Genomic DNA, 15,075 nt, shown 5'->3' with positions numbered 1-15,075 from the left:
TCTTTGGAAGCTTCCTCTCAGGGGTGTACTCCACCGTGTGAGGTGTGGGGTGTCAGTCTGCCCCTAGTGGGGGATGTCTCCCAGTTAGGCTACTCAGGGGTCAGGGACCCACTTGAGCAGGCAGTCTGTCCGTTCTCAGATCTCAACCTCCGTGTTGGGAGATCCACTGCTCTCTTCAAAGCTGTCAAACAGAGTCGTTTGCGTCTGCAGAGGTTTTTGCTGCTTTTGTTGTTGTTGTTGTTGTTGTTTAGCTGTGCCCTGTCCCCAGAGGTGGAGTCTACAGAGACAGGTAGGCTTCCTTGAGCTGCTATGAGCTCCACCCAGTTCAAGCTTCCCAGTGGCTTTGTTTACCTACTTAAGCCTCAGCAATGGTGGGCGCCCCTCCCCCAGCCTCGCTGCTGCCTTGCGGTTAGATCACAGACTGCTGTGCTAGCAACGAGGGAGGCTCCGTGGGTGTGGGACCTTCCCGGCCAGGTGTGGGATATAATCTCCTGGCAGGCCGGTTTGCTTAAAGTGCAGTATTGGGGTGGGAGTTACCCAATTTTCCAGGTGTTGTATGTCTCAGTTCCCCTGGCTAGAAAAAGGGATTCCCTTCCCCCTTGCGCTTCCCAGGTGAGGCGATGCCTCGCCCTCTCGCTGGTCGGGCTGCAGCATCTGACCAGCACCGATTGTCCGGCACTCCCTAGTTAGATGAACCCAGTACCTCAGTTGAAAATGCAGAAATCACCAGTCTTCCGTGTCGCTCGCGCTGGGAGTTGGAGACTGGAGCTGTTCCTATTCGGCCATCTTGCTCCACCCCCCATGAGTTCTTGAAGTTGAGTAACAGGAAACTTGTTTTTCAAACCATTTGGCTACTATAAGAAGCTGCTAGTCACAAAATGCATGTCCAGTAAACTGCAGTCCTATTGGAACCCTTGGTTTGAGAGTACAACAGGGATACTCACTGCTGGCAGTCCTGCCATATTTACAGGTTGTGTGAAAATATCATCCTGGGCACTTCCTATTCTGTGGTCTTCTTTGATGAACTCCAAGTATGGTACTGCGTCACTCAAGGTGGTGTGGGAGTTAGCATACTCCAGAGTTAAAAGCATTCACAAAATCATTAGCAATGAGACATCTCACTTTCTGTGCTTTGATGAAATAATTTTCATATTTTTATGTTAACAAGAAAACATTTCCTGAGAGAATTCTTCCTCTTACAGAATCATTGAACCCTTCTCATCTGGTTGCAACAGCCATGGCTTCAGTAGACACATCAGTGTCACATCTGTGACCATATTGTAGCCCATCAAATCTTGCTATACTCAATACTGCTTCTGATATGCACAATAGATGGTAGCAGACAATTGAATAAGTGATGTGAGAAAAGGATACTTCAGTTACTTTGGCCCCCTCAGACTCAAAGAGGTCAGCAGCTTTGGACCAAAGAGACTGTTCTTCACTTGATAATTCCAGTACAAGATATTCCTTTGGAATTCCTATACATAGTTTGCTCACATTTGTCAAACTGGGAAGTATGAATGGTTTAACAGGATCCTGTACTGTGGTAGAATCCTTAGGGTCGTGTCCAGCCAGGACACCCAAGACAATTGCATCATCCACATGTCTGGTTAAGAGTCCTTGCACATCCATCGAATTCTCCGGGGAAATGAGACCATGTTGGAAAACTAAGCCACAGCTTGGTTTGAAACCAACAAGCCCACAGTAGGCAGCAGGATTTCTGATCAGTCCTCCTGTATCTGATCCTAAAGCCGCATAGCGTGTGAATGCCAATACGGCAACTGCACTCCCACCTGAGCTTCCTCCAGTTATCAGCCAGTCTGAATCTTCATTCTCAAAGTGGAGATTCTACTTCCTCTTTTCTCTATATTGTTTTGAATAACTCCAGGGGTTTTTAACTGGTCCAAATATGCCATCTGTGTTTCCAGTTCTCATAGCAAACTCATCTAAATTTGTTTTTCCATTAGTAGAGTTCCCTAATCCAACAGCTTCAGAACTACTATAGCATTACCTTTCAGCATATTTGATGCACATGTAAGACAGTAATTTTTGACTGGGTGCAGTGGCTCACGCCTGTAATCCCAGCACTTTGAGAGGCCAAGGTGGGTGGATCACCTGAACCAAGGAGTTTGAGACCAGCCTGGGTAACATGGCAGTACCCCAACTCTACAAAAAAAAAATAGAAAAATTAGCTGGGTGTGGTAGTGTGTGTCTGTGTTCCCAGCTACTGGGGAGGTGAGAGGATAACTTGAGACAAAGAGGCCAAGGCTGCAGTGAGCCATGATTGTGCCACTGCAGTCCAGCCTGGGTGACAGAGCAAGAACCTGTCTCAAACAAATGAATTTGTTAAGTATATATATAAATATTAATGTCCCACATTAATATTTATCAGTATTAAATATATATACCGTGTATATAAAATATATATCATGTATATCAAATATATATATACACACACATATAACAATTCTTAACATTCCTATAGGGATTTTTAAATTAGCCTAACAAATTTATCTTAAAGTTTATATGTAAAATAAAAGCCAAAGCAATTTGGAAGAATAACAAGTCGGACCAAGAGGGTGTTGTTGTTGGCTATTTTCATGCCTGATAACAAGATAAATTATAAAGTTATACTAACAAAGGCACTGTTACTGATGTAGGGATGGATAAGTGGGTGAATGAAAAGGAACATGGAGATGAGCCAAAGACCTAAGCTTATGTATGGAAGCTTGAAATATGATTGAGATGGCATTTTAGTTCATTTGAGCATCATAAACCCCAAAATAGTACTATACTTGGTTTTCCATTTGTGAAAAACCAAACTCTCTTCCACCCACAAGGAAATACATTTCTGATAGATTTCGGGACCTACATGTGAAAAGCAACACATAAAAACTTTTTGAAGTGAATATTTGGTTTATAATTTTAATGTAGGGAAGGATTTCTTTAGACATAGAAAGAACACGTAAGAAAGAAAAACATTGGCAAATTGATTATATTAAAATTTAAGGCCAGGCACGGTGTCTTATGCCTGTAATCTCAGCACTTTGGGATGCCAAGGTGGGCAGATCACTTGAGCTCAGGAATTTGAGACCAGCCTGGGCAACATGACAAAACCCCATCTCTACAAAAAATACAAAAATTATCATCCAAGCATGGTGGCATGTGCCTTTAGTTCCAGCTATCTGGGGGCTGAGGCAAGAAGATTACTTGAGCTCAGGAGGTCAAGGCTGCAATGAGCCATGATCATGCCACTGCACTCTAGCCTGGGTGACAGAGGGAGAACCTGTCTCAAAAAAAAAAAAAAAAAATTAAAACTTATCTGCATCAGAAGATACCACCTCCCCACCCAACAAAAACTTGATTGAATTGTTTGGGATAATATATTTTCAATTCATAGAAATAGACCCAGAAGTAATGATACAGAAGGAACTCCTCTCATATATATGTGTGTGTGTGTGTGTGTGTGTGTGTGTGTGTGTATGTATATATATATATATATATGAAGAAAGCCAGGTATAGTGGCCCACACCTGTAATCCCAGCATTTTGGGAGGCCAAGGTGGGAGGATCACTTGAGGCCAGGAGTTCCAGATCAGCCTCGGCAACATAATGAGGCCCTCTACAAAAAGTACAAAAATTAGCCAGACCTGGTGGTGCACATCTGTAGTCCCAGCTACTCAGGAGGCTGAGGTGGGAGGATCACTTGAACCCAGGAATTTGAGGCTGCAGTGATCTACGATTGCACCGCTATTCTCCAGCCTGAACAACAGATCAAGACCCCATCTCTTTGAGGGGGTAAAAAAGGACAACTAAATTGAAGATTGTACAAAGGATAAAACAGGGAAACCTTGAATGGCCAAATTAAAAGATGTTCAGTGTCGCTAGGAAATATCAAATGAAAGCAATATTAAGATAGTTAACATACATCAGATTATCAAATATTAGAGCATCTGTCAATGTTTTGTGCTGCCAGCAATATGGTACTAGAGCCCTCCCATATACTGCTGGTAGTACTGTTAATTGTCACAACTCCTTTGGAGAGAATTATCTAATATTTGGTATAGCTGAAAGTAATTTTATTCCTATTTATATACCTCAGGGAAACTCAGGTGTGTACAGGGAATCATGAACAAGAACTATTTATTATGGTACTCTTGGAATAGCAAAAATCTGAAAACGAACCAAATGTCTTAATATAAAGATGATAAATAAATTTTGGTATGTTCATACAGTGGAATAGTATGCACTTCTTAAAATGTATTAACTAGAGCTACATTGATAAGTATAGATAAATTTGTTAAGCTAATGTTGTATGTGAAAAGTAACTTATAAATGACTTTTAAAAAACAAATGACTTGTATGAAACAGTTTTATTTTTTTTATGGATTTATAAATGTGTAGTAATAATATAAAAATATTTTTGGAAATGATTAATACCAAAGCCTGGATAATGGTTTCCTCTGGGGAAGAAAGGAACAATATGATTTGGGCCTCAGTGATACCTGTACAGTAAAGTAAAACATTGGAGATAATGCAGGTAAGTGAAACAAACATGGAACTACGTGTAGATTTATTCATACTGAATGGTGGTCCTCTGCAGGTTTGTTCATGTTATTTTCAGTATTTTATTGTAGGTTTGAAATATTTCATGATTGAGAAGAAAAAAATTAATGACTTTGTGAAACTTAGAAAATTAGTATAATGGAAATATTGATTAGGAAATACTACAGTTAAGGATGTTCATATGGTTAACTAAATGAATATTTTCTATAGTGGATTTCATTTGGATAGTGATAAAGTATTTTATTCTTAGTCTAAATAAGAGATTTATAATAGATTGTTGTGTTAAATGCAATTTCGGGCCTAGGTTTTGTTAATTTAAAAAAATCATGTTTAATTGCAATAAAGCATGTGTTGAAAAGGTGATTCTTTTTATATGCCCTTCCGATCCCAAGTATGGCCAGAAGGATATAAAGGTCACCAAGAATAATTTGGAGGTTGCCAAGGACTTACTTAAAAGTGTTTTCAAGTCTGACCGAGAACTCTGACATTTACAAATAGATAAGATGTGAATATTTAAAATCATGTTTTCTTTTTAGGATTGATTTTAAAGAAACTACTTCACACAGGAAACTCCTTAAAGGTACAACTATGTTTATTTTCTATGACTTTAAAAATACTGAGTAGAACATACATGCCACCTGTTAACACTTTTCATACCTAAACTTTTTCCTAAAGATCTTTGAATTGTCTTCAGTTTATTTAATTGAAGTGAATTCACTTAAAATGCAGCAAGAGGCCAGGTGCAGTGGCTCACTTCTGTAATCCCTGCACTTTGGGAGGCTGAGGTGGGTGGATCACTTGAAGCCAGGAGTTCGAGACCAGCCTGGCCAACATGGTGAAACCCTGTCTCTACTAAAAATACAAAAATTAGCTAGGCGTGGTGGCACGCACCTGTACTCACAGCTACTTGGGCAGCTGAGGCAGGAGAATTGCTTGAACCCTGGAGGCGGAGGTTGCAGTGAGCTGAGATCATGCCACTGCACTCCAGCCTGGGTGGCAGAGTGAGCCTATATCTTAAAAAAAAAAAAAGCAAGAGTTTGTTTGACAAACCATTCTAGGTTGATTGGGGACATTGAAAAATTGTTGTACTTTGCCACTCAATGGACTCATTCACCAGCAATCTTTCCTCTTTATGGTCCCCAGAAGAAAAACATTATTTAGTCATTCGACAGATGATGATTCATTCCACCATAGCCACTGTTAGATGCAGAGGGAAGTAGGGGAGATACATATATATATATACTTTGTTGTTTCTTTTTCATTATGTCATTGTACTGTGATAAGAGAAGCTGCCCATTCCGAAAATATCTTGCTGTAGGTTAGGTAAAGTAACATTATTACAGGGGCTTTTGACTTCATGGCTTGAGTATAAAAGTACAAAGGAATAAGCCTTCCTGTAGCTTTTCTCCTGTTATCTGTCCAAACCATGAAAGTGACAGCAGTTGAATACCTTTGACAGTGGCCATGAACAAGCTCTGATTAGGTAATTTCCAAAGCTATCAGTGAGATTACGTAGTGGAAGAATGAGTGTTTGACTTGTCAGAGATTGAATTTTCCTCTATTTCTCTTTTACTGTTTTTATGCTGAGAGAATGTTCATTAATCAATTAAAATATTTATTGTCTTCTGTGTACAGGGTATTGTTTTAGGTGCTTTAATAGAGTAGAACAAAGTTGCTGTCTTGGAGCTTAGAATCAAATAATAAGGAAATGAGATAATTTCAGAGAGGTTTTAAATAATTTTATTTAAATAATTTAAATCATTTTATTTTAACTTAATAATTTTAATAATTTCAGAACTTTTCAGGGGCAAGAACATTGAATTCGCAATGTGCCAGGATCCCCATAACCATTCCTCCTTTTACCAAACTCATTCTTACTACTAACAGTCGTTGTTCTCTCTCTTCTTGCTTCTTGGATTAGACTGGTGGTGATGGGAGATAGGCAAGGAGGGAAGTAGACAAGAAGGAAATTATTTTCTAATTTTTATAAATAGAAATTATAGAATAAACATTACCTGATGCCTTTAGAGAACAAATTCATTCTATACTTGTTAAAAATCCATGCATTTGTATTTCCAAATAATGATTTCAATAGATGCTATTGGTATGTCTTGTCTCTCTCCTCCTCCTCAACTTCCCCTTCCTTCCCTGCCCTGCCTTTTGAAAGTATCATTCTGTAATCATCATCTAGAAAACTTTGTTTTTCAAAGGAGGGAAGTATTTCCATTATAAATAAAAATATTGTCTATTTTCATTTTATTTTATTTTAGATTAGGCGAGAAGGTGTTCGTCTTTTCTTACTGTGGTTGCAAGCTCTTCAGAATAACTGTAGCAAAGAACAGCTCTGGATGTTTTCATGCTTAATCCCTGGATTTTCAGCACCACAGTCTGAACATGGACCTCGAACTTTAGATAATCTCATTAATCCTCCACTCAACCTTCAAGAAAGTAAGATTCATGGGATGTTACCTGTCAGTATGTTTAAGCTTTTATGTAGTCTCTTAGTGTATTTTTTCAAATGTCTGTGCGTTAATTAACTGGGTAATCCAAGGCAATGTTTTAAAACATAGCTTTTATTATTATTCAGGTATCATGAAGTCAACAGATCAAGAAAGCTGTTGAAATAATAGTTTGTTACTCACAGTTCCCAAGCGGAAGGGGCATGCCATGCCACAAGGGCTACGTGGAGAAGCACCAGAGTTGGTCAGGAGGCAGAGGGAACCAGGAAAAACATGGGCAAGAGTCTTTATTATGATTTCTGTGGCAAGAAACAGGCAACCCAGGTTAAGCAAGTTTAGAATTAGCTAGTTTGAATAATTCCACTGGGCTCTAGGGCATAAGAATTGTCTCTAGTTGTCTAGTACCCAGTCCTTTTGTAATTAGGGCAAAGGAGTAGTCACCCTGAATGTAAGTGTAGAGGAGGTGGTAGGGGTGTGGGCTCTGGATTGGTTGGTTTGAATATGAAAGGCATGCTCACAGGCTAGTCACTTACTGTCTCTAGGAACTGACTAGCCCTGGGAAGGACATATTCTCTCTATAATCAGTAAGGCTTCAGAGGTGTAAGCATCAAAAACCTGCGGTTAATACAGATCATTTAACATTTTTCATTAATTACTATTACATATCACCTTGTATCCTGGAGTTAATTGGATGTACATTGAAGTACAAGTGTGTTTTATTTTGTCCATTAGATATGACTGTGAAAATGTTATATGTAAATTGAATTTTTATAAATTTTCATAAATAGTAGTGCTATTTAAAAATTTATAATTTCAGTGATGTTTAAGTTTTGCTTTCATTCATTAGTAAGTCTTTGTGCTTTTTACCTTAATTTTTTCTAATATTCCTTTTTTTTTTTTTTTTTTTTTTTTGAGACAGAATGTCACTCTATCACCCAGGCTGGAGTGCAGTGGCGTGGCCTTGGCTCACTGCAACCTCCACCTCCTGGGTTCAAACAATTCTTCGGCCTCAGCCTCCCTAGTAGCTTGGGCTATTGTTGCCTATGCTGTAGTGCACTCCCATGATCGGCTCACTGTGACCTCAGACTCTTGGGCTCAGGTTAAGAACTGGGACTACAGGCGCATGCCACCCACCACACCTGGCTCATTTTAAAATTTTTTGTAGAGATATGGGGTCTTGCTATGTTGCCTGGCTGGCCTTAAACTCTTAAAGTCAAGCAGTCCTCCCACCTTGACCTCCCAAAATGTTGGGATCACAGGTGTCAGCCACTATGTCTGGTTTACTTAACAGATGTTCTATAAGCATTTTTTCTTCTGCCTCTCTTTATAGAGAGGTTTTCTTTCATCACTTTTTTTTTAAGAGGTAAGGTCTCAAAGCTGTGTTGCCCAGATTAGAGTGCCGTGGCTTTTCACAGGTGCAATCATAATGCACTGTAGCCTTGAACTCTTGGGCTCAGGCAGTCCTCCAGCCTCAGCCTTCCTGAGTAGCTGGGACTACAGATGGGACCCACTCTTTCATCAGTGTTTCTGTGGATGACTTTAAAAATAATTATTATTCATTTTAAATACATTTGTGACTGACTTCTGCCCCTTCTCTTTTGAGAATAGAAGTTTTACTTTTAGTCTATAAGATGTGGAAAATATGGAATCTCTGTATACTCCCCAGCGGAGACTAAGACATATTTATGGGAAGAGTGGGTTTTAAGGGGATTTTTATAGCTTCACAAAATAAAGCTTTCTTAAAGTGTGTTCTTCTATATGATGACAGTGGTCCAGGAAGTCCAGAGTACAGATGATAAAGTTTGTACTTTCTTTTTTCTTTTCTTTTCTTTTTTTTTTTTTTTTTTTTGAGACAAGAGTCTCACTCTGTAGCCCAGGCAGGAGTGCAGTGGCGCAATCTCGACTCACTGCAACCTCCCCCTCCCAGTTCAAGCAATTCTCGTGCTCCACAGTAGCTGAGATTACAGGCATGTGCCACCACGCCAGGCTAATTTTTTTTGTATTTTTAGTAGAGATGGGGTTTCACCATGTTGGCCAGGCTGGTCTCAAACTCCTGACCTCAGATGATCCACCTGCCTCGGCCTCCCAAGGTGCTGGGATTATAGGCGTGAGCCACTGCGCCCGGCCTAAAGTTTGTATTTTTAAAGAATAATTTTTAAAAATGAGTGGCAGAATAACATACCATGTATTATTTAAGAACTGAAATCTACTTCTGTTGTGAGCTTGTTGGTTGATATTTACTGAGAGTCAGGTTTAGGGACCTACATGTGTTTACCAGGTACTAATTGTTCAGCTTAGGAAATATTTAAGAGAGTTCAGCTAGTTGTGGGTTGACTTCCTTGCATTTGCATTTGTTATAATGAATTTTTTTGAACATCTGAAAAGTAAAAAATATAAAACTTTCTTATTTTGTAAGTGTTAACAGATTGGTACTTTGATAAATAACTGCATTATTACAAATGTTTGTCATCTTATGGAATTTTTGTAATGGCAGTCTTCATGTGAATTTCAAATTGCCAGAAGTTCTTTCTCAGCTGAGATGTTACATACTTGTAATCACTGTGTTATTTGTCTGTCCATCCCTTTGTCACATTCTCTCAATCAAGGGTTCACAAAACAGCTGATTATTAAAATTTGTGACCAGGCACGTTGGCTCACACCTGTAATCCTAGCACTTTGGGAGGCCGAGGTGGGCAAATCACCTGAGATCAGGAATTTGAGACCAGCCTGGCCAACATGGTGAAACCCCATCTACTAAAAATACAAAAATTAGCTAGGTGTGGTGGCAGGAGCCGGGAATCCCAGCTACTTGGGAGGCTGAGGCAGGAGAATCGCTTGAACCTGGGAAGTGGAGGTTGCAGTGAGCCAAGATCGTGCCATTGCACTCCAGCCTGGGTAACAGAGTGAGACTCCATCTCAAAAATAATAATAATGATAATAGTAATAATAATAATAAATAAATAAAATTTATTGTTGTGATCAACTATCAGGGATGATCTCAAGATTTATTTCAAGGATCAGTCTTTAGAAAGTTTTCAAGCAATTTTCATTGCATACACATTTTGCAGTTAAAGTTTATTTGGTTATATTATTGTTTTACTAAATTTGTTTTGTAACTATACTATTCTTTTGTCTTTGGATAGCTCAAGTCACTATAGAAGAAATCACTCCTCTTGTCCCCCCACAATCAGGAGATAAAGGGCAAGAAGATCTCACAAGCTATTTTCTTGAAGCACTTCTAAAATACATAGTAATTCAGGTACTTGTTATCTTCTTTGATATCACACTCCTTACTATCCTATATGGGTGATTCCCTTTTCTCTTTCTTACCATTATTCTGTCATAGTAGATATTTGCTTGTTTTCTTTTTGTCAGGGAGGTTGGAGGGGAAGGGTCAATGGCTTGCTTTTAATTAGCTTTAGTTTTTAAGCTTTTACAAGTGTAATCAACCAAGTGATGGTGGTGGGGGATATTTCCTACACTTGTCATGTAAACTCGAATTTTAGATTCTTCTTTGGGGTAAAATAGACTCTTCACTCTACAAGGGTATTCCTGAGTTACAAAAATTCTCTCTTCATGTTTTTTCCTGTATCCCTCTATTCATCCTTGGCTGCCACAATAAAAAAGACAGAAAGTACAGGGACTTGTTTTTCTTGCATCTGTAGTGGAAACCTTAGCAGCAGACAGTAACTGCTCCAGGTCTATCACATAGTAGATGCATATATTTGCTTATTTTCTTGAAGAAGTGACAAATTTTTGCTATTGAAAATAGGTTAATATCTCTTTCTCAAATCATTGGAGGGATGATGACACTCTTAGGAATCCAGAGAGGGACATTTTTGTAGAACCTTTATGTGTATACCTTTTATGTGAGACAGTTGCACTTATTTTCTAATCCTTTCATTTGTAATCAGCAGTTGTGATACTTCAAATGAAAAGCTGAAAATTGTTTGATTTAGGGATCAATCTGCCAATAGGGAGGCGGGCTGCAGGATGATCAGGAGAAATGTAATTTACACTTAAACCTGTTTTGTATCTTTTGAATTTCTAGGTGCATGTACTTTGCAAGGTAACCTAGTCACCTTTAGATACAAAATGTACATACCCTGATTGATGAAAACGCTTTTATTTGCACATTTCTTGTAACGGCTCCAAACACAAAAATTCCTTATACCTCAGAAACAAACATTATAAAGTTAATTTGGACCCTAAACTAGATTGCCAGAGTTTGAACCCTGATTCCACATTTTACTAATAGTGTGGCCATTGGCAAATTACTTAACCACTTGCTGTTTCTGTGTCCTTATTTGTAAAACAGAGATAAAAATAACACCATTTTGGTGTTTGAGGCCTAAATAGTGAAAAGTGCTTAGAATAAAATATTGCACAGCACACCGTAAGTGTTCTGTAGTGGGCAGATGTTATGATCATCATTGTTATTACTAGTTTTTCTTTAAAAAATACTTTTGTACTTTGTATGGATTTAAAATATTGCTTTACTGATTTATTGAGCTATAATTGATACACAATAAACTGCAACATTTGAAATTTACAGTTTAATGAATTGTATTACATGTATATATCCATGAAACCTTTACCACAATTAAGATAATGTATATGTTTATCACCTCTAGGCATTTTCTTGGATCTTTGTTTGCTTTTTTGTTTGTTTGTTTGAGACAAGGTCTTGCTCTGTCACCCAGGCTGGAGTACAGTGGCCCAGTTATGGCTTACTGCAGCCTCAACCTCCTGGGCTCAAGTGATCCTGCCACCTCAGCCTCCCAAGTAGCTGGGACTACAGACCACCAAGCCAGACTAATTAAAACTTTTTTTTTTTAGAGCAATAAGGTCTCACTCTGTTGCCCAGGCTGGTCTCAAACTCCTAAGCTCAAGTGATCTTCCCACTTGAATCACAGCCTCGCAAAATGCTGTGATTATAGGTGTGAGCCACCATGCCCCTTGGATCCCTTTGTAATTCATCCCCTTGAATTACCACATCATCATTTTATCCTTAGACATCCATTGATCTGTTTTTTGTCATTATAGAATAGTTTGCATTTTCCATAGTTTTATGTAAATATAATCATAGGGTACATACTTTTTTTGGTCTTGTTTTCTGTTTGATTATTTTGAGAATTGTCTGTCTTGTACGTGTCAGTAGTTTGCTCCTTTTATAGCATTCCATTGTAGGGGATGCACTAGTTTATCCAGTTATTTGTTCATGGTTATTTGAGTGGTCTCTAATTTTTGGCTATTTAAAGTAAAACTGCTATGAATATTGGTAAACAAGTTTTTGCATGAACATAACAGTAGAATGGTTGGGTCAAATAGTAGGGGTATATATTGACTATTTAAGAAACTACCAAGCTGTTTTCCAAATGACTGTACCTTTTTACATTCCACCAGCAATATGTTAAGACTTATACAATTGCTTCATATGCTCACCAACAGTTGGTATGGTCAATTTGTAATATTAGCCATTTTAGTGAATGTGTAGTGGTATCTCATTATGGTTTTAATTTGTATTTCCCTAACAGCTAATGGTACGTTGAATATCTTTTATGTGCTTATTTTCATCCATATATCTTGGATGAAGTGTCTGTTCACTATTTTTTGCCCATTTTTAAATTGGGTTGTCTTATTAAGTTTTTTATATGTTTTAGAAAGAAGTCCTTAATCAGATGTATGTTTTGCAAATATTTTCTTCCAGTAGCTCATCTTTCCATTTTCATCGCATTTTTTTAAGAAGTTTTTTGTTTTGATGAAGTCCACTATACCACTTTTTTAATGGATCTGACTTTCGGAATTGCTTCTAATCTTCACCTAATCAAATGTCACAAAGATATTCTCCTACATTTTCTTCTTGAAGTTTTATAGTTTTTTTGTTTTACATTAAGGTCTGTGGTCCATTTTGAGCTAATTCTGATGTATGATCAATGTTGGCCTTAATCCTTTGATTAAGGTAGTGTCTGCCAGGCTCTTCCAGTGTAATATCAGTAAGTATTGCACTGGAAAATCAACAAGTATTTTGTGGGATGTACTGTTTAGCTACCTAAATATTCCTTTTCTTATAGAAATTTCACACATGTTTTAACATCCATTGAGGCTTTTGACTTTGTAGTTATGAGGGTTATTACCAAATGGTAATTTTTTAAAAACAGCTTTTTTGAGATACAATGCACATTTTGTACAGTTCACTCACTTAAAACATACAGTTCAGTGTTTTTTAAGTATATTCACAAGGTTACACAACCATCACAGTATAATTTTAGTGCTAACAAGAAACCTCATACCCATTAGGAGTCAGTCCTCTTACCCCCAACCCTTTCATCCCCAGCCCTAGGCAAACATGAATTGATATGTATTTGCCTGTTCTGGACATTTCATGTTAATAGGATCATACAATATGTAGTCTTTATTGACCAGCTTCTTTTACTTAGCAAATGTTTTCAAGGTGTATCCATGTTGTAGCATGTATCGATACTTCATGTTTATTGCACTGAATAATATTATATTGTATACATATACAATATTTTGTTTATCTCTTCATCAGCCGATGAATATTTGAGTTATTTCTACTTTTTGGCCAACTGGTGATATTAATTCCATCATTAATTCTACATTCAAGGGTTGGCTACATACTGTAGGAAAAAGCTTTCTCCCCTCCCAGTTTGTTTACTTACTTATTTATCTCAACATAGATTTATGCATTCCTGTGAATTCATGTGTTAGTATTTACTACAGTTACTAATTTTGATGCTCAGATTGTCCTAAATTTGTCTAGTGGAAGTTCCTTCAAGCTGACTCCTATACCTTTGAATTGTTTCCATCTTTGAGCACTTCTGTACTTTCTGGCACCACAAGATGTTCCAAGCTCATCTCATATCTTTCTTGCTGTCTCTGAAATCTGCTGCTTCTCTAAGGAGCTGTCATTCATTTTAATGAAGAATTGTATTCACAGACACAGACACACACAAATCCATATTCCTATCTGTCTGTCTATGTATCTGTCTGTCTATCTATCATAATGTTAATTCATACCCATTTTCCAAATTTCAGTCTAGTACCGCAGGGTTCACTCCGGTTTCTTCCTTTCTGTATTTATAACTCTTACCTGTCAATGAGAAATGTGGCTCACATTATTCTCAGTATATTTACTTATTTAATCAGCTCCCCCTTGTGTATGATCAATCTCCTGTTGCCACAATCGCCCTCCTCTGCAGACATTCTCCTTAACTTGATTGGGTTCCATTACCCCATTCTGGGCCTTTGTCAACCACCTGCTTGGATGTCTTTCTCATACCTTATATTATACTACTGTATCTCTTTCTGTCCTCACTTCTCCCACTTCGTGGACACCCTCCTCACCCCTCTCAGACTGTGAGTCCCCACTGGGTTACTGCCTCTGCTGTACCCTCTTTATGGATGTCCTGTGTCCTGTGCTCAGGCTCTGATTATCTGCACTTGACTGCTGCTACTGCTTACATACACACACTCCTACCACATATGCTTATGTATTTTGTATGATTTTTTAGGCTGAATTATTCAAGAAGGGACAAAAGGGAGAGAACTTTAATATTTTTGTCATTAGTAGGGCCAACTTTTGTATAATTTTCATAGTTTTTTGAAGCACACTTCTAGGATTTTAAAAAAATATATACATAATGTACTTGTTTGACATTATACCAATTTAAAAGATTTGTCCTTACGCTATGTATCATGATCTTTAGTGTTAACAGTTCAGTGTATTGCAACCTTTTATAAGCTTGTTTATAATTGCTAATACTTCCTTTTAAGAGATTCTTTCTTCTGGAATGATTCTAATTATATAATTTATTTTAGGTAAAAGTTTAGAATGGAAGAACAAAGAAAACCAAGAAAGGGGATTTTCATTTTTGTTTTCACATTTTAAGAAATATTACTTGCCTTATATTTTTCCAAACATCTGTAAGGAAAACAGTTTATATCATCCTATACTTGGTAGGTAATGTTTGGAATTTTCTGAAAGATCACACATAAGAGTAAAATAATCTCTCACTGTAAAGCTGGCA

The 15,075-nt window shown here is 37.8% G+C and overlaps 1 protein-coding gene and 1 pseudogene across 1 annotated transcript in view; one reads left to right on the top strand and one right to left on the bottom strand.

The window, feature by feature from the left end:
* Nucleotides 1–15,075, top strand: part of RALGAPA1 (Ral GTPase activating protein catalytic subunit alpha 1) — a 301,694-nt gene that overhangs the window by 55,400 nt on the left and 231,219 nt on the right. The window contains exons 5-8 of the mRNA XM_017858547.1: nt 5,102–5,145; nt 6,836–7,013; nt 10,168–10,285; nt 14,868–15,004. Of these exons, the coding sequence (XP_017714036.1) occupies nt 5,102–5,145; nt 6,836–7,013; nt 10,168–10,285; nt 14,868–15,004 (477 nt within the window). The remainder of the gene's footprint in view (nt 1–5,101; nt 5,146–6,835; nt 7,014–10,167; nt 10,286–14,867; nt 15,005–15,075) is intronic.
* Nucleotides 775–5,053, bottom strand: LOC108519455 (glutamyl-tRNA(Gln) amidotransferase subunit A, mitochondrial pseudogene; annotated as a pseudogene).

Source organism: Rhinopithecus bieti, unplaced genomic scaffold (assembly GCF_001698545.2).
Source record: "Rhinopithecus bieti isolate Rb0 unplaced genomic scaffold, ASM169854v2 scaffold_2435, whole genome shotgun sequence".
Lineage (NCBI taxonomy): Eukaryota > Metazoa > Chordata > Mammalia > Primates > Cercopithecidae > Rhinopithecus > Rhinopithecus bieti.
Note: the sequence above shows the minus strand (reverse complement) of the source record. Positions and strands in the feature narration are given on the sequence as shown.